This window comes from Hevea brasiliensis, chromosome 4 (genome assembly GCF_030052815.1).
Source record: "Hevea brasiliensis isolate MT/VB/25A 57/8 chromosome 4, ASM3005281v1, whole genome shotgun sequence".
NCBI lineage: Eukaryota > Viridiplantae > Streptophyta > Magnoliopsida > Malpighiales > Euphorbiaceae > Hevea > Hevea brasiliensis.
Window position 1 is genome coordinate 2,887,014 of NC_079496.1, and position 18,790 is coordinate 2,905,803.

The 18,790-nt window shown below is 31.7% G+C and overlaps 2 protein-coding genes across 5 annotated transcripts; both read left to right on the top strand.

Annotated features, from left to right (window-relative positions):
- Window positions 1-912: 912 nt before the first annotated feature.
- LOC110631930 (squamosa promoter-binding-like protein 7) lies at window positions 913-10,304 on the top strand. Of its 3 annotated transcripts, none has more exons than XM_058145019.1 (10): window positions 913-2,176; window positions 2,276-2,448; window positions 2,532-2,731; window positions 2,874-2,959; window positions 3,062-3,149; window positions 3,604-3,721; window positions 4,873-5,008; window positions 5,291-5,447; window positions 8,113-8,631; window positions 9,708-10,304. In XM_058145019.1, the coding sequence occupies exons 1-10, from the start codon at window positions 1,659-1,661 to the stop codon at window positions 9,996-9,998; spliced, it is 2,286 nt and encodes a 761-aa protein (XP_058001002.1). In that variant the 5' UTR covers window positions 913-1,658; the 3' UTR covers window positions 9,999-10,304. The 3 variants fall into 3 exon arrangements, with proteins under 3 accessions (XP_058001002.1, XP_058001001.1, XP_021635653.2); XM_058145018.1 differs by having other exon boundaries at window positions 918-2,176; window positions 2,864-2,938; window positions 3,042-3,149; XM_021779961.2 differs by having other exon boundaries at window positions 919-2,176; window positions 2,532-2,576; window positions 2,874-2,938; window positions 3,042-3,149.
- A 3,338-nt stretch (window positions 10,305-13,642) lies between these two features.
- Window positions 13,643-17,510, top strand: LOC110631925 (sugar transporter ERD6-like 16). Of its 2 annotated transcripts, none has more exons than XM_021779947.2 (18): window positions 13,643-14,115; window positions 14,339-14,401; window positions 14,513-14,602; window positions 14,692-14,751; window positions 14,860-14,925; window positions 15,011-15,076; window positions 15,183-15,258; window positions 15,363-15,427; window positions 15,582-15,674; window positions 15,772-15,852; window positions 15,946-16,030; window positions 16,121-16,167; window positions 16,264-16,326; window positions 16,425-16,484; window positions 16,566-16,619; window positions 16,716-16,775; window positions 16,884-16,998; window positions 17,104-17,510. In XM_021779947.2, exons 1-18 carry the CDS (start codon window positions 13,915-13,917, stop codon window positions 17,217-17,219), a joined length of 1,461 nt encoding a protein of 486 aa, XP_021635639.2. In that variant the 5' UTR covers window positions 13,643-13,914; the 3' UTR covers window positions 17,220-17,510. The 2 variants fall into 2 exon arrangements, with proteins under 2 accessions (XP_021635639.2, XP_021635640.2); XM_021779948.2 differs by having other exon boundaries at window positions 13,978-14,115; window positions 14,264-14,401.
- The last annotated feature ends 1,280 nt before the right edge of the window (window positions 17,511-18,790 follow it).

The window sequence follows — 18,790 nt, forward strand, 5'->3', positions numbered from 1 at the left end:
ATTATTATTTTTTTTTATTAGACTATGTAAAAAATAAAATAATTATACTACTATTTTATTATGGTATTTATGTTTTGAATATAATATTAATTAAATAATAAAGTTAACTCACGAAACTAAGTTATTTTGCAATTAATAAAAACAAGCGAAGTGTTGAATGGAATGAACCTGGACCATTTATCCGACCCGGTTCGTCCCCACTCGGCCCCCTGCATTTTCTTTGGCCAACCCGTTTCTTTTCTTCTCATTTTCCATCCAACACTTTTCCCACCTCTCTGGCCAAGACCCAGCGGCTGCTGAAGCTTCCCACCATCTCTACGAGCACTGGCGACGGGAATGAGAAGAACAACGGTGAGTTTAGGCGGCGGCAGTGAGACAATGACTGCTTCACACAGAGAGAGAGAAACACCGCAACTTCTAGCGTGATTCCAGCGGTTATCGATGTCGAACGGACGTGATTTCGATGGCGATGGATCCCTCTTGACGCTAGCTCCATTTCCCGATCAACCTCATCTCGAATGCATGGCCGAAGGAGAAAGTTTAGTACAAATTATATTTAACGCGTACTATATGGTTATTTGGCTTTATTATAAGTAGAATTATTTTATAACAGAAAATAAAATAGTTTAATAAAATTTTACGGTTTATATTATGAGATTTTTGTAAATTATTATTTTTTTAATAATAGTTAATTAGAAAAAATTTATCAAATTAATAAAAAATATAAAATTTCATTACATAAAAATATATGTATAATATTTTTTAAAAATTATAGGAATGGGTTTAAGATATTATCTATTATTAAATATTTAAAATAAAATATATAATTTTTTAAAAATACATAAATTAAATCATAGAATTTCACCAAATTTAAGAAAATTTATAATTCGGTTCTTTTAGAGTTATTATAACTTAGTAATCATGTTAACTTTCAAACACAGTTTTATTTTTTAAATCTGTTCGGACCGCGAACAGGCGGTGGCCACTCGCAGCAGTCATACGCAACAGAGAACACAACGGAGAACGGGTACCTCTACTGAATGCAACTTTTCCAAAGACCGAAAGGCCGACACCATATGTCGTCATTACTTTGCTTCAGTTCTTCTTGACAAGGATGCTTCATCTGTCCTCCCCCACTCGCCACCGCTACACGCAACCTCCACCAACTGTCCGTTATTCCACGCCGCCCCCACCGTTGAAGCATCAATCGGATCAGCGTTAAGATTACTCCATTAACTGTCCACCGAAAAAAAAAAGATTATTCCACTTACTAATATTATAAACAAATCATTTTCAGTCCTAAACTTAATTAAATAAAATTAAATTATTTGGATAAAATTAAATTATTTTTTTATTAATACGAAGTTGCTTTAAGATTTTCCATACAACAGGTCAAGTCCTCAGTTTGATTATAGCTATATTTGGCAGCGGCCCGTCTCAAGAAAGCGCGTGGAATTGCTATTCTAAGGACAACAATCGAGTAATATTCCATGTCGCCACAATAACCTCATTTTGTTTTCCTCCGACGACGACTCCCTAGCCCTCCAAGCCAAACTGAACTTTACCCATCGCTTAACAACCGGGCCAATTTCTATCTGTTACTTCTCCTAAACGCCACCTTACCTATCCTAAAATATCTAGGGATTTTCTCCGCCGTTATGGGACCTTCTCCTCCACCTTCACCCGGAGCTCTTCGGCCTAAGTTTCACGATATGGAAATTCACCCGCCTGTGTCGGAAGACCCTTCGTCTTCAGCTCTCTGGGACTGGGGAGATCTGTTGGACTTCACGGTGGACGATCAATTCCCAATATCGTTCGATTCCGTCGGTACTTCAACTACTATTGAAGTCAATCAAATTGAGACAGCTCCAGTTCCGGATCGCGTCAGGAAGCGCGACCCGAGGTTGACCTGCTCCAATTTTCTTGCGGGAAGGGTCCCCTGCGCGTGCCCAGAGCTTGACGAGAAGTTAGAAGAGGAGGCTGTACCTGGGAAGAAGCGGGTCAGAACGACCCGGTCCAGCGTGGGTGTTGCTAGGTGTCAAGTGCCTGAGTGCGAGGCAGATATTGGCGAGCTTAAAGGATATCATAAGAGGCACAGGGTTTGTTTACGCTGCGCTAATGCTAGTGCTGTTGTACTTGATGGGGAGAACAAGAGATACTGTCAGCAGTGTGGGAAGTTAGTTCTTACCCAAATTTTCTTCAAGGTTCGTTGAATTTTGTTTCTGAATTAAATGGGTTGTGTTTTGTTCATTTGGGCCCTCTGTTATTTGGGTAGGTTTCACTTGCTGTCAGATTTTGACGAAGGCAAACGGAGTTGTAGAAGAAAATTAGAGCGTCACAACAATAGACGGCGAAGAAAGTCCCATGATTCTAAAGGAGCTGTTGATAAGGAACCTCAAGGGGATTTACTTAGAGAAGATACTGCTTGTGATGGTGAAGCTGGAAAAGGTTTTATGAGTTTAAACTAAATAAATTTGTTTTGATAAATATGCTTTTTGGCTGGTGGCCTTAGGTGATCTTCTATGATGTAGATTGTCAGATAGTTGAGAAAGAAGCATTAATTGAATCTGAAGATGGTAATGTTTCTAGCCTTCACTCTGGTCCCAATTCCCAAAATCTCAATAGCGATAGTGGTTTATCTGTTGGAACCCCAAAGGTTGGAGTGAAAGACGATTCCAAATTTTCGCATTCTCCTTTCAATTGTGACAATAAGAGTTTTTACTCGTCTGTGGTGGGTCTCCATTGATTCACTCCGTTCTCTACATCTTGCATTGCTCGTTTGTATTTTTGCTTAGTTCTGTAGGTTTGTTGCAAATATAAGAACCAGCACCACATCTAAAATTGACATGAAGTTTTGTTGTAGTGCCCAACAGGCCGGATATCGTTCAAGCTTTATGATTGGAATCCTGCAGAATTCCCTAGAAGGCTTCGACACCAAGTATTTTAAAGAATTTTTGCAGTTTAGTATTTGAAGGGTAATTAATTTTTGGATGGTCAAGGATGTTATGAATTGGTTGATATATGGTTAATTGTATTTACAGATTTTTGAATGGTTGGCCAGTATGCCAGTTGAATTGGAGGGATATATTCGCCCTGGTTGTACAATCTTGACTGCATTTCTTTCAATGCCAACGGTTATGTGGGCAAAGGTAATAATTTGACTAGATTCCTTTTATGTTATATCTTCTATGATTAAAAAAATTCATTGCCGTTTATTAACTTTGCATCTGTCTCATGATACTTCTGCACCTGAGATTTTGCAATGTTCATTTCATTTGTGGATCCTACTCTGAAAATACTACATTACTTAGTGAATCAACTTATCGTAGACTTCACTACTTAGTGAATCAACAAAACTACTACTACAGCTAGTCCTTATTATTTGATTTTCTGCACATACACAAGTGTAAAAACAAATGTATTTTAAATACACAAATGCAAAGACAACTGTAGATGTCAGATTTGTATCATGAATTAATCTGTTATTCAAAAATAGTAGGTTGTCACAAGTCTTATTCCTGTTGCCAATTTCTATTTAGTACTTTTATCAATTCTTAGCAGAATCTACATAATTTAACTTCAATCTTTTGTCACATCAAGTAGTTATTGGAAGACCCTGTATCATACGTGCACGATTTTGTTATCACTCCTGGAAAAATGCTGTCCAAGAGGAGCCCAATGCTAGTTTATCTGAACAACATGATCTTCCATGTTATGAAAGGTAAGATATCATTGGATGTTTAACATCATCTTTTTCTATCTCACAGTGCTATCTATCTTTAATTCAAGTAGCTCGTTAACTACTGATTGTTGTCATTCTAATTCTCTGAACTGAGTAGCTTTCCTTTGGCACTGTCTTTACATATTGCTGTTATGGGAATTCTGCTTTTTGAAGGATTACTTCATGCAACCTTGTATATGAAGTGGGGAACTAAAGAGATTTACAGAATTATTTTTTGGAAGGGTTTTGGAATTATGTTTACCATGAGCATCTTCATTTTCCTGTGTTATTTGATGTGTATGGCATCAGTTTTAGTAATTGTGATGCTTGTACTGTTCTTTTTTCCCTGTCCTCTTCTTCCTCATTCCTTTTTCTTTAGTTTTACTAATGGCTTTAAGCTGGCAGAATTCGACAAGAGTAAAGCCATACATGTCTTTTGTGGTCATTTAGATACTATTAAAATAGTGTTTTATGTGCTTCTGTTTTTATGGTCCATAGGAGGTTCACTGGATCTGGGTCATGTTACAAAATGAAGGTAGCTTTCCCTCATTTCAAAACCATTACATCTTCCCCCATTTCCATTTGAATGAGTGTTGAACCTAATTTTTCCAATTAGGAACTCCCTAGCTCAAACTGTGGATTGTCTCCTTGGAGGCATTGACAATGACATCCTATATTAAAGAAAACTACTGAAATCAATCGTATCCCAATTATATCAACAGTGAAAAGGTCTTACTGCAATCATCTTATCTTGTCTGAGTGTATAGTTGACTTTCTAACTTTGATTGTTTCTGATCTGCTTTGTTTTGTGTTGTTGATCTCAATTGGTTTGTATGTATTTCCTTTGAATTTATGGATGTTCATACATTTTCTAAGCATTTTGATTTAAGGTTGAACTTGTTTCTTTTCATTTATTTTGTTTTTGATTAGCACATAAACTTACTTGGACAATGGCTCAATCAAGTCCATTGAAATTTATGCATGTGTATTTCAAATTGCACCGTAAGTGGGAAATTTAATTCTTAGGTATGCTAGGTCAAGTTACTGGTAAGATGGTTAACCTGAAGACCTCCTAATTGATTTAGCTCAATAATCTTTTTAATTATTTGGTCAATCTTTTTCTTTAATGTTTTAATTTTTCATGGAAATAGATGGAAATTCAGTGATGAAAGTAAACTTGGAAGGGCAAGCCCCAAGGCTTCACTATGTTCATCCTACATGCTTTGAGGCTGGGAAGCCCATAGAGTTTGTTGCTTGTGGAAGTAATCTTTTGCAACCCAAATTTAGGTAAGGAATAATGCCTTCAAACTTACTAAGCCCAAATCATATTCTATGCCTGTTTTATTTGACTTTTTTTTTTAGCTTTGTATTAGTATCTTGTTTGCTTATAGTGTTTGTCGTTGGCAGTTCCTTATGTTTTTCCACCCTTCAATTTTTCTAGAAAATGTATAGATTTTGCTTGGTTGAATTTCAGTTCAAGGGAAAATGTCATTAATAAGTAGGGAGTTTCTAGCGCATTATATGCAACACATAAAACATGAAGTATAATAAAGACCTTTGTGATGGCAGGCTTCTGGTGTCGTTTGCTGGGAAATATCTTGCATATGATTATTGTGTTGCGTTACCACATGGTCCTACTGAAGGATGTTCTGGCCTTGACCATCAGCTGTGCAAGATATTTATTCCTAATGTTGAGCCAAATGTATTTGGTCCTGCATTTATTGAGGTACGAGTCTTGAGCTTCCCTTTTGATGTTTCGTTTTCGGTACTGTCATTGTTGCACAATGAGTGCATTTGGCAATGACTGCAGTTTTGCAGGACCTTTTGATCTACATGTCTCTTTAGATAGTTTTTATGTGCAGTGAAATATTGTTTAATGAAAAAAGAAAATCTGATTCTCTAGGGTGTTGTTAGTGCAGATGTTTTTTTATTTTAACTTCTCGTGAGATGTAAAATTATATCTTGTCAGTGGCGAAGCCACGCCTAGCAGAATTCCCCCCTCCTTTTCCTTTTCTTTTTTTTTTCTTAAAAAAAAAAAAAGAATACTTATGAAAATGTTAAATTTGAAATTTTCTCCCCTTAAAATTTAATATTTGACCCCACTAAATTTTGACTTAAATAAAAAGACAAATATTTTAGTTTTTGCCATTTTTGTAATATAAAAAAACAACTTAAAAGTTATATTTTCGTTTGTATTTTGGAATCACAACTCATAGAAAAGAGAAACAAAGTTAGAAAATTTTGAACAAAGTCAAATAAAAACAAAGTGAAGGATAAAAAATTAAATTCAATTGTGGGATCTGAGAATAAGATGAGTAATTTTGTATTTAGTTTTCTCTCAAACTTCTCAAATAAAAATTTTTTTTGTAGTTTTATGTATTTTTGTAAGTACCCAAATCTATTTTATAAATTTGTTTTCTATACACTCAATTTTAATTTTTGTTGTAAATATAATAAAATATAAAAAATATTAATCATTTGTATCATAATTTTAAAGTTTTATTAATTTTAATGATTAGATAATTTATTGTAATGGTTATTGGTCTTTGAAATTGCTAAAAGCCATATTATTAAATCATGTTATTGTGATATATATATATATATATATATATATAAGGGAGATTGAGGTGGTTTGGTCATGTGAAGGGTAGACATACGGAGGCTCCAGTTAGATAAGTAGAGCACATTAGGTTAGGGGATAAAAAGAAAAGAAGGGGTAGACCTAAACTGACTTGGAGGAGAGTAGTACAAACATGACCTAGAAGTATTACACATTTCCGAGGATTTAACCCAAAATCGTTTAGAATGGAGAAAGAAAATCCATATGGCCGACTCAAAATTCTTGGAATAAAGGCTTAGTTGAGTTGAATTGTATATATATATATATATATATATATATATATATATATATATATATTCAAATTTTACTTTTATAATAATTGGGTATATATGCATTGCAAGTTCAGTAAATGCCAAACTGGTGATAGGGAATGAATTAGTTTGGATGGAGTGATACTGTCCCAATGTAATCACTTTAAATATCTCGGCTCAGTCCTTCAAGTAGATGGGGGATGTGAGGAGGATGTTAATTATAGGATTAAAGTCGGATGGTTGAAGTGGAGGCATGCCACGGGAGTTTTATGTGATCGCAAGATTCCCAATAAGTTGAAAGAAAAATTTTACTGTACAGCTATACAACCGGTCATGTTATATGATGGTGAATGTTGGGCACTGAAGGAGCCTTATGCGTCTAAGATAAGAGTTGTAGAGATGAGACTGTTAAGGTGGATGAGTGACCATGCTAGACTAGATAAAATCCATAATGAGAGTATTAGAGAAAAGGTAGGAGTAGTGCCAATTGAGGATAAGTTGAGAGAAGGAAGATTGAGGCGGTTTGGTCATGTGAAACGTAGACATACAGAGACTCCAGTTAGGCAAATAGAGCACAGGTTAGAGGATAGAAAGAAAAAAAAGGGGTAGATCTAAATTGACTTGGAAGAGAATAGTACAACATGACCTAAAAGTATTACGCATTTCTGATGACTTAACCCAAAATCGTTTAGAGTGGAGAAAGTGAATCCATATAGCCGATCCCAAATTTTTGGGACAAAGGCTTAGTTGAGTTGAGTTGAGTATAATAATTGGGTATATCAATTATTATATTTAGTTCTTCAAATTATCAAAAATCATGATATTATAATTCTTACATGTTAGTATTTTTTTTTTAGTTAGATTTTCTTTTATTATGCTAACAAGAAACACTAGTTATAATTTCATTTTATCACTCTTAATATCATTTTTGGAGTGGATAAAACTTATTTTTAGTTTGACAGTCTAATAATTTCATAAATATATTGTTGTCTCAAACCTTTGAGTTTAACAATTAAACAATTTAACAAAAGAAATTGGTTTTTACTATTTAAGATATTTTAGAGAAGTAAGAATAAATGAATTTTAACTATGAAATTATAGCAAACGTAAGTTATCTAGAATTGAAATGAATTTTATATTTTAGTAATGAATTATTGATTTCAATTGCACTGATGCCACAAAGTGAATCAAATATCCATTTCTTATTGAGCCAAATTAGAAAAAAAAAAAAAAAAAAACATTCAGTCTAATTTTGGTTTCGAAATTTAAACCGAGCAGACCCTTATACAAATTTTTTTCCATGAAAGTTTACCCCTCTTAACGTCAAATGCTGGCTTCACTCCTGTTCTAGTTAGATATGTTTTGGCTGTTGCTGATAACATTAGTCTATATTCTGAATCTGTGGAAACTGGAACCTGTAATTAGATGCTGCTAATTTTGTACAAGCAAAAGAATTATAGTTATCCATGTAAGTTTTGACACGCTAGAAATGATTTATCACCTGTAAATGTGTTTTGCAGATTGAAAACGAGAGTGGCTTATCAAACTTCATTCCTGTGCTTATTGGGAATGAAGAAATTTGTTCTGAAATGGAAATAATTCAGCATAGGTTAGATTCATCTCAACTGTCGAGTGGTTCACAGTGTGAGGTTTCTGCACGTAGACAGATGGCTTTTTCAGAATTAGTTGTGGATATAGCATGGTTACTAAAGAAGCCTTCAACAGAAAGTTTACAACAAATTATGAGCTCTTCACAGATTCAAAGACTCAATTCCTTATTGAATTTTTTGCTACACCATGAATCAACTGCCATTTTGGCTAAAATTTTGCAGAATCTGAAAATCATAGTGGATGAAATGGAGAAAACAAGGGTAATGTATGGCATTAGTGATTTTGAGATGAGCCTATTACAGAAATATATGGATGGTGCCAGTGATATTCTTCATCAAAAGGTTAAGCAAAGTGATAATGTGGATGAAAGGGATTTTAGAAGATGTTCTGAAACTGACATGCCATCAGTTGCTCCATTCACCAATGAGGTGAGTGTTTGTACATCCGGGTTATTTTCTTGTCTATAGCTGTTGCTTTGAGAAAAGCTTACCAATTGCTCGTGAATTTGATCCTTTTTTTTTTCAATTTGCTTACTGAATTGTTGATTGTGAGGTGGTTGATGCTGATATCTTTTTGAAATAAAATGGAAACATTATCTAACAAAGCAAGGGTCAAAAGGAACTCTGGTTAAAGTACAAAAAATATCTTGTGGTTTAATGCTTTTTCAAGTGGAGGTGTGGGTTTTTTTTTCTTTTCCTTGGGGTGAGAAGTCAGTGTCTTGCTTCATTGGCAATTCGCAACCAAATGCATTAACATTGTTAAAATTGCTGAGGTGGCAGGGGGAATTGATAAAAAAATATACGTTTTTTATTTTTATGAAAAATTGTTAATTTTTTTTTCAAAACATCTAAATAATCAAATATGACTTCTCAAGAAATTAAAATATTTTTTTATTATTTTGCCTTTGCCTCATTAGCAATTTTAATAGCGATAGTGCATTTGGCTGCTAGTTGTTTAATGGAACAAAACACAAGCTTCTGACTTGTCACGAAGCAAACCCATATTTAAAAAAGTGGTAAATCACATGGGGTTTTTTCTTTTTTTGGTACTTTACTCTGATTTTTAAGCTTCCAGCCTTTAAGACATTGCTTTAAAGTTCAGCCCCTGAACATTTATCAGTGATTTTGTGATTTCTTTGGGTGGTGAATTTTTCTTATTATTTCTTTGGAATTTGGAATTAGGTTCAGTTTTTTGAGATCTAGAAGTTGTTTCACATGGCTTGGCTTCTTTTTATAAAGGTTTTCCTTTTCATTCTCCTTTTTTCCCCTATTCTTCTTCTACCTAAATTAGCAATCCTGCTGCTTTTTATTCCTGTCAAAATAAAAATCCTATTTTGGATCAGTCAAAAATTTTCTCAAGTAGTATTTGTGCTTAGGAGATTTTTATTTGGTAGTCTGCTTTCAAATTATCTGAAAATTTGTCTCCTTTCCATATTATTTCAACAGCTGGTACTTTTATTCTTCATTCCCTTGAGGGTTCATAGAAAATCATTGTTCTTTTTCAGGACTTGGAGAAAAACTCAAATGAGAAGTTGAGAGTGATGGCAAACTCATCTGCTAGTGACAGGACTCCACTTTTGAGTAAAGAGGTTGTTGTGAATGTGAACCTTGGCAAGGAAAGGCCAAACAGGTCATGTAGTCTCGTTTTTTCTAACAGAGTCATGAAGTTTCGCCCTGCAGTATTTTTAATCGCCACATTTGCTGTTTGTTTGGGAGTCTGTGCCATCCTCCTCCACCCTAACCAGGTTAACAAATTTGCAGTGTCTATCCGCAGATGTTTGACAGACAGACTTTAGATGCTAAAATGAGCCTTTGCATCCAAAATGTCTCCTGTGGATAGCTTGCTATGTACATTCTTTTTGTATTAGATCGAGCTGAGCTGCCTCAAGCTTTAGCAGAGGGGGCTACATTTCTGACAGACCCTAAGCATCAAGAAAACTGATGGCATTTCCAAGTGACAGAAAAAGAGGTTATTTGTTTAGTTTCAAAATTCTTTATAAGTTATGTTTGTGCCTTGCTTCAAATCCTTCTGACCTTAAGCTCATGTATTATCTGTTTTGTTGTTGTGTGATAATGGGGAATAATTAGGAAGGGTTTTGTTATTTGCCACTTTTAATTAAGGTCTAATCACATTGAAATAAACACAGTTTTTTCAAAAATTGGAACAGTATGGACAATATTTATAGTTCAAACTGCACCATTTCTTTGGGTAAGGGTTGTTTTAATTTCATGCCTTTTACGTAAATCGATATTAGGTCCTGAGGTTCATTTGTGAAAGCTATTATGCGCCAGTTTGCCTTTTAAGATTTACGGGTTAAAAAAAAAAAAAAGTGCTTTTCAAAAAAATATCATTTTAAATGTTATTTTAAAAAAATTAGTTTATTATTTAAATTTAATTTTAAATTAATTTTTACTATTTTTAATTAATATATTTAAAAAATATTTTTTTTAATTGGCAATGCTAAACAATCTTATGTCCCTGTATTTTTCAAGAGAAGATAAATGAAATAAATTTAAGAACAATAGGATGTGGATATCTGTGTTTGTTTGGGAGAAGCGTCGTCTCTGCACCGTATCTGAACAATAATATTTTAAATTTAATTAAATTAGTTTATAATTACATGATTCATAAATATTAAAATAAAAAGATGATTTCTCAATTTTTTTAATTTATAAATTAAAAAAATTATTATAAATAAATAACAACTTATTCTTAAAGTTTATAATTAATTTATAAATTAGAATAAATATACTATTAATAAGTAAATAAAATAAATTATTTATTTAATAGTTATAAATTAAATTTAATATATATTAATTATAAAAATTTTAAAATAATTAAATAAATTTTAAAAATTACCTTAGCGTCGAACAAGCCTTACACTGCAGGGATCACTGCTGATTCCATGTGCATGACGCAATTCCTATATTATCAAACAGTTAAGCTTAGTAAATGCAAGTTGTTGAAAAATCAAGAGTCTCAGATTTTGACGCCTTTCATCGCTTTCCATCCACATCTCTTTTCCTATATCTCCCATTAATGTTACTGTAGATAAGTCTCAAGACTTCTTTCCAAAATTTTAAAAATTATAATAAAAATACCATTAATTTAACAATTAACATAAAACTTCAAGAACTTCAAAATTTTTTACAATAAATTTCTTTTAATTCTAAATAATCGATTTATAAGTAACATGATAATATAGATAATATAGAGTGACAGTCATATAAATAATTATTGATATTTTTTAAAGATAAAATCACTATAATTAATTATTATATATCTAATATTTTATTATCTCATACCATTAAAATTCTTTCATTATTGATTTATAAATAAAATTATAGTCGATTTTATCATTGTCACATAATTACCTACTTGACTCCACTTTAAATTGTATAAATCAACTATTAAAAATTAAAAATATTTTACTTTATATTATATTTTTAAACTTGGAGATAATTTCATTATGACTCTTAAATTCAAGGATAATTATTGAATTTATCATGAATTTTTCACTCTAATTAATAAATTTTAATTTAAAAATATTTGAGTATTTTTCAAAATTTTGAGGTTTTAAATTTAAAATCAATTATATATATATATATATATATATATATATATATATATATATATATATATATATATATATATATATATATCTTCTCAATCTTCTCACTTGCGTACAACTTGTGGAATAGTTTCCAAAATTGATCAATGAATAATTATAATAAAGAAAATGACACCATGAAAACATTAACAAGACAAGTAATTGCCTGCATACAACTTGTGGAATAGTTTCCAAAAGTGATCAATTTTTGAAATACTAAATCGTTAAATTAATTTAAATTCTAAAAAAAATAAAGAAAAACTTTATAAAATATATAATCAAATAGATTTTGTTTATATTTCGTGTAAGTACTTTCATGGGCGATATCTATCATTTTCAAAATAATATTACGATCTCAATTATTTTTGTGGAGATAAATAAAAATAAAAGAAAATATCAAGCATTTGAGGTATTGAATTATTAATTATATATTAAATAATTAAGAGTACATCACTTATCTTATAGATCCATATTCAGAGTTCTTCTGAGCTATATTAGGGCCACCCTCATCAAATGTAGATATATGGGTGCGTTGGTTCTGACGCAGATTGATATGAGATATGTCCCAGTCAACATTGTACCAGATGTTACATTACATTTCTACACTGGCAAGAAGCCAATTTGTGCAGGGAAGGGAAAGGTGTGGGGGAGAATAATTAACTATAATATGCTACAAAACATTGGTGGCTGAGTCAGGTACAACTCTCATAATATCTTTCTGATGGGAGATTTTTCATTTTGTGGTTTTAAGTTGTTTGGATGGATTTTCTTCTTCTTTCAAATGAAGCTAATATAAGAAAGTGCAGGAAAATAGAAACAAACTTGACCCTAGTGATCATGATGGCTGATTTATTACTTATTGGGTTTGAGTAATCACTTTAGGAATTTCAAATTTTCATGAAGTATTAAAATTTTTATTATTTAACTGACAATTTTAATTTTTAAAAAATATTAAAGTTCTCATTTTCTTAACCATTTAGAAAGTAACTATCCATATAAAATCATTGATTTATAATATATTTTTTTTAATTTATAATAATGTTTTCATTAATAAATTAATTTCATTACAATTACTAATTTAAATTATAAAATGTCGAATTTTAACCTTTTTAAATTTGAATAAATATAAAGAAAAAATTTACCAGTTTAGAAATTTCTGCGGAAATATTTGATATATTTTTTTAAAAGTTGGTCAAAATTTTTTTTATTTATGATGCTAAACAAGATATGATAGCATAAACTTCTAATTTAAAATGGGAAATATTCATATTTATTTTCATTATAATTTTTTGTTAAAATGCTAAAATTTATGATCAAGTCAAAACAATGTCGTTTTATAATTCATCTTTGGCCACTGCAGAATCCCACCGGTTAGAAATATCTTCCCTTGTTTATCAAAAATTTTATTAAAATATTTATAAATTTTAAATATTAATACGAATTTAATATTTAATAGAGTCTAATGACAAAAAAATTCATTTAAAATTAAAATTTAATTATTGTTATTGTTATTTTTTTAGGCATTAATATGAAGTTGCCATTGATATTTCTGTAACCCGATACAGTTTTCCTCAACACATGCTCACGTGGATACAGTTTGTCAACTGTCGCCACCAAAACTTCAACTCTTTCTGGGCTTCAACTGGCTGCATGGTAAATCACCCATCTCATCATTCATTAATTGAAGATGATTTCGATGTGATTGAATTAAAATTTATTTTTAAAAATAATATAATATTAATTTAATGATATCTGCATAATTAACATAAAATTTTAATGTTATAACTAAAGTCAAATGAGTAAAAAAATTATTGAGATGCAAAATCAATAATTAATCTTAAATTATTACTGGCATCAGCAGAAATTTTTGGTTTGTATATGAACAATGAGCTGATAGGGCCTCACATGGATTTTTCAATCTTGCAGCAGTCTTTTATTAGTGGTTATGGTATCTCCCAATCATGGAGATTTAAGATAGAATTCAATAAAAATCTTACTCTTGCATGCATATAAATATACCCCACCCTGCAACCTTCTTTTCTCACACAATCAAAAAGTCCTTATTTGCAACTTTCTTTTCTTTCATTGTTTAGCTCAATTTATGGCAACTGAACAGAACAAAGATGTTGAACAAGGCGAAATTAATAGCCTTGAAGACCTGGAAAGGTCATTGATCCAAGAAGAGAAGATTGTTGCTTATAAAACTCATGATGGGACTACTGATCATGAGACTGGATCCATTGCAATGGTTCTGCTTAGCACATTTGTTGTTGTCTGTGGTTCTTTTGCATTTGGTTCTTGTGTAAGTTCTTTAAGCTTATTTTCTGTTCCTAGTATCAGCTTTTTTCCTTTTTTTAAGTCACCTTGGAGGATGGAAAGAAGCTGGAGTTTATGTTCATGGTTTACTAAGTGGCTTTCTTCTTTTTTGTTTCGTTTTTTTCCCCATTTAGGAACAGAATACAAAACACAATACAGATATGTCAAAAAAGGGTTTGGTTTTTTAGCTCAAGTTATTGTTTTGGCAGGTGGGCTACTCAGCACCCACTCAATCTGCAATCATGGAGGATCTTAATCTCACAACAGCCCAGGTTAGCCTATTTTCTCTCTCTCTCTTTTTTATTTCTGTTTTTTCTTTGCCAATATAAGCATCACATTATCTAAATTGCAACTAGTTAATTGAATTTCTGTTCATTTTGCAGTACTCCTTGTTTGGTTCTATATTAACAATTGGTGGAATGGTTGGTGCTGTTACAAGTGGCCGGATTGCAGACTACATTGGTAGAAAAGGGGTATGTAAATAAATTAATTTCCAAGTTCAGGCCATTTAAGAATTGGTTAATCTCCAATTTACTAAACATGATTTGTTTTATATAAACAGGCAATGAGAATTTCAGCTGGATTCTGCATTACAGGATGGCTTGCTGTGTTTTTCTCTGGAGTATGTACAGTTTTTGCCTTCTGGTTCCTTGAAAAATTCATTATTCTTTGAACCTCAAGTTATACCTAACTATTGCTACTTTGTTTCTTGGTAATGGGTTTGCTTCAGGGATATTTGTCGCTTGACATGGGAAGATTTTTCACAGGTTATGGCATTGGAGTTTTCTCGTTTGTGGTAATTACCTGATAAGCATTGCCCTTATTAGCTTTAAATATTTTTCTGCCTTGTAAATTCTAATGTCCATGTGAAAATAAAACAGGTCCCTATATTTATAGCAGAAATATCCCCTAAGAATCTTCGCGGAGGGCTTACCACATTGAATCAGGTAGGAGATCATGAAACTCTATGCATAAAAATTCTCCACACTGATTGACGTTCAATACTTACTAAACTTTTTGATCCCTTCGGTTGTATGCCTTTCTAATTTGCAGCTCTTGATCGTTACTGGTTCATCCATTGCTTTCTTGCTAGGAAGTGTAATAACATGGAGAGCACTGGCTCTGACTGGTAAAAATTCTAATTAATTCTGTTATAATATAATACTATTTCTCTATTGTTGGTAAGTTTTATTGAACTTGCAATTAGCACTGATGGTTGATTTTAATTTGAAGGCCTTATTCCCTGCATTTTCCTGCTTGTTGGTCTGTTCTTCGTTCCGGAATCCCCTAGATGGCTGGTAAGAATATAAATAAGCACTGAGGTTCTTTTAGTTTCTTTGGCTCCAACTAGCAGAGACTCGGACTCAAGACGTTAAAGTCTTGGAGAAGACTCTAGCGCTACTGAGCTAAACAACTTTTGTTTTGGAAAATGAGACTAATTTAGTTGTTCAGGCAAAAGTTGGCAAAGAAAAAGAATTCCAAGAGACACTGCAGAAACTTCGTGGCAAAGATACTGATGTTACACGCGAAGCAGCTGAAATCCAAGTAGTTTTCTTGAACTAACTTAAAAAGAATCTAATCAAAATTCAAATATAACTCATGCATCTTTGGGACTAAATATTTCTGTTCTTTTTCTTGACAGGCTTATATTCAAACTCTTCAGTCTCTTCCTAAAGCTAGAACTTTCGATTTATTTCAAAGACAATACACTCGTTGTGTACTTGTAAGTATAAATCGCTTATATGTTGAGAAATTCAATGTTAGTTTATATTGTGGTTATCTTTCATGTTTTCTGATTTCTTGCAATCTTGTTCAGATTGGAATTGCAATCATGGTATTCCAGCAATTTGTAGGAATTAATGGAATTGGATTTTATGCTAGTCAAATCTTTGTATCAGCTGGTAATTAAACCAATTATTATGTTTAATATCAGTTGTTATTAGTTCTTTGACTTTCCCTTTGATTCTTAAATTCTTTAATGAAAACTGCAGGATTTTCTTCTGGTACGATTGGAACCATAGCTTATGCTTGTGTTCAGGTATTTGACATTGGCTACTGTCCCAATAAATTCATTGATTATTTTTTTTCTCTGTTGAAACCTGAAAGCTGATCCATCTGAAATGAATCAATTCAGATTCCAATAACAATAGTGGGAGCACTGTTAATGGACAAATCAGGAAGAAAAGTACTGATAATGGTACATTTTTCCTCAACAACTTCTTAGTTTTTGAAGATTATATTTTGACAGCTAGGTTTGCATATGTTTATCACTAATGTGCTTTTGCTTATGTGAAGGTTTCTGCAGCTGGGACATTCCTAGGCTGCTTCCTCGCTGGAGTTTCTTTCTTTCTCAAGGTAAGTCGACGAATCGGTATTCTATGAATTGTGTAGTCTGTCATGTATTTTCTGCTCTTCAATTTATTGATTTTGGTTCAGGCACATGGTTTGTTGCTCAGATGGGTACCGACAATGGTTCTTGCAGGAGTGCTGGTAAATTTACCTACAATGTAACTGCAATTTCATTTAATTACTCAGATAACTCCAGAAATTAATATAAGTGATCTTTTTTTTCCCACTTGAAATTAGATATTTATATCATCATTCTCAATTGGAATGGGAGCAGTTCCATGGTTGATCATGTCTGAGGTAACTATATGTGTTTACTTGTTTGTGCTACGATTCTAGTACAGTTGATAATGCAGCCAGCATTGAAAAGTTTGTGTGCCATCTAAAACTTCTGTGGTATCTTGGCAGATCTTTCCAATAAATATAAAGGGAGTTGGTGGGAGCTTGGTGGTGCTGGTGAACTGGTTAGGTGCCTGGCTAGTTTCTTACACTTTCAACTTTCTCATGAGCTGGAGTTCTTCAGGTAAATGAAACTTCTTTATCTATGCAAGGCACAGAAAGTGTATTTTATCAGCTTGAAATGTTATACCCAACTGAGTTTTTTTTTGGAATGTTTGATTGTTCTTAGGTACATTTTTTCTGTACTCTGGAGTCTCATTGACAGCTATTCTATTCGTGGCCAAGTTTGTGCCAGAAACCAAAGGAAAAACACTAGAAGAAATTCAAGAATCTATCAATTCATAGAAATGGAGAAAGATCCAGTCTATTGGTAATTAGATTGGAAATTCTTTTGAAGGCCTTAAAAATTTTGATGATGCATAGCAGCAAAAGGTCCAGTCTCAAACCCAGCAAGAAGTTGCAGTTGCAGTTGCACACTCTGCATATTGCAACAAGACCATCAAAATTTTCCTTTTTCATGTTAGAAAGAGGCCATAGGGCCAGGGTCTGAAATTTTAACCTGTAACTACCGTATATAGTTGCCTGTGCTTGTGCTTTGCATTTGAGAAATAATGGAAGTAGCCTGACTTCACAACATAGGTCCTTCCTCAAAAAGAAAAAGATAGAGGAAGAAGGGACAAAAAAATTTAATCTGCAGTGTCCTAGCTTGAATGTTAGATAGCAGAGAGATAAAAAATTTTCATAAATTTAAAATACAAAGGGAAGAAGTAGATAGAAAATAAAATATATAGAATTGTATATATTTAAATAAATATATATTATTCCATGGTAGCACTCGGCATATATGCATATGAAATAAAAATAATTATTTAAATTACAATTAGATGTATTTGTTAGCAAATAAATGTGTCTATTATAAATAGACATATCTATTACATGCAAATAGTTATAAAAGATGTCATGATTTTTTATTATCTATAAAAATGGATTATTTGTTCAAATTCATATAATACATTTATTATTCTTCTTCTCTTCTAATATTTTTAAATTCTATTCGTACAAAAAATTCTTAAAAATAATTTTTATAAGTTACTATCTTGCAGCAATCTAGTGAAAGTAATTAATACCTTAAATATAATGATTTATCACGCCTCAAAATCTAGTCTATCCTACTGTCATAACAACCCACAAGGATAACTATTGTATTGTTAAAATAATAAGAGTCATACAATTATAAATAAAAATATAATTTCTTAAATTTAACATAAAATATAAATAAAAATTTATATATAAATTATTCTCATTAAAGAAAATTTTGACATAAAAGATAAAGGCTAAAACTATAATTTAATATATATTTAATGTTTTTTTAAGGGAAACTATCTATTTAAAGTTAAAATTTTATTATATGACCAATACAGTAATTTCAAAAAAAAAAAAAAGAATACAATAATGAACTTTTCTTACGCATCATAATAATTTAATTTGACAAATGCTTATAAATTTTTCTCTTTCAATAAATAAAGAATAATTTTTTTTTTCACAATAAAAAATAATTCTCAATAGACAAACCATTAACATAAAATATAATTCATAATATTTATATTTTAATCTTATATCAAATTAAATTAAAAAAAATTAATTTAATTTAATTTTTTTTAAAAATATCATTGTATTCTATTTGATTAAGTTTAAAGGAAAATTTTCAATAAAATTGAATCAAACCGAGCTGAAATTTTAAAATTACTACGGTCACTTCCCCTCTCTCCTTGATAAATATGATGCTTAGTGGTCACCAATATCCCTCAAAGTCCCAAACCCTTCATTGCATTTTTCAATTATTCTCCATTGAAAATCAAAAACTCTTAGCTCTATTCTTCTTCAATCTCTGCTCAGCCCCAAAACTTCTTTCCTCA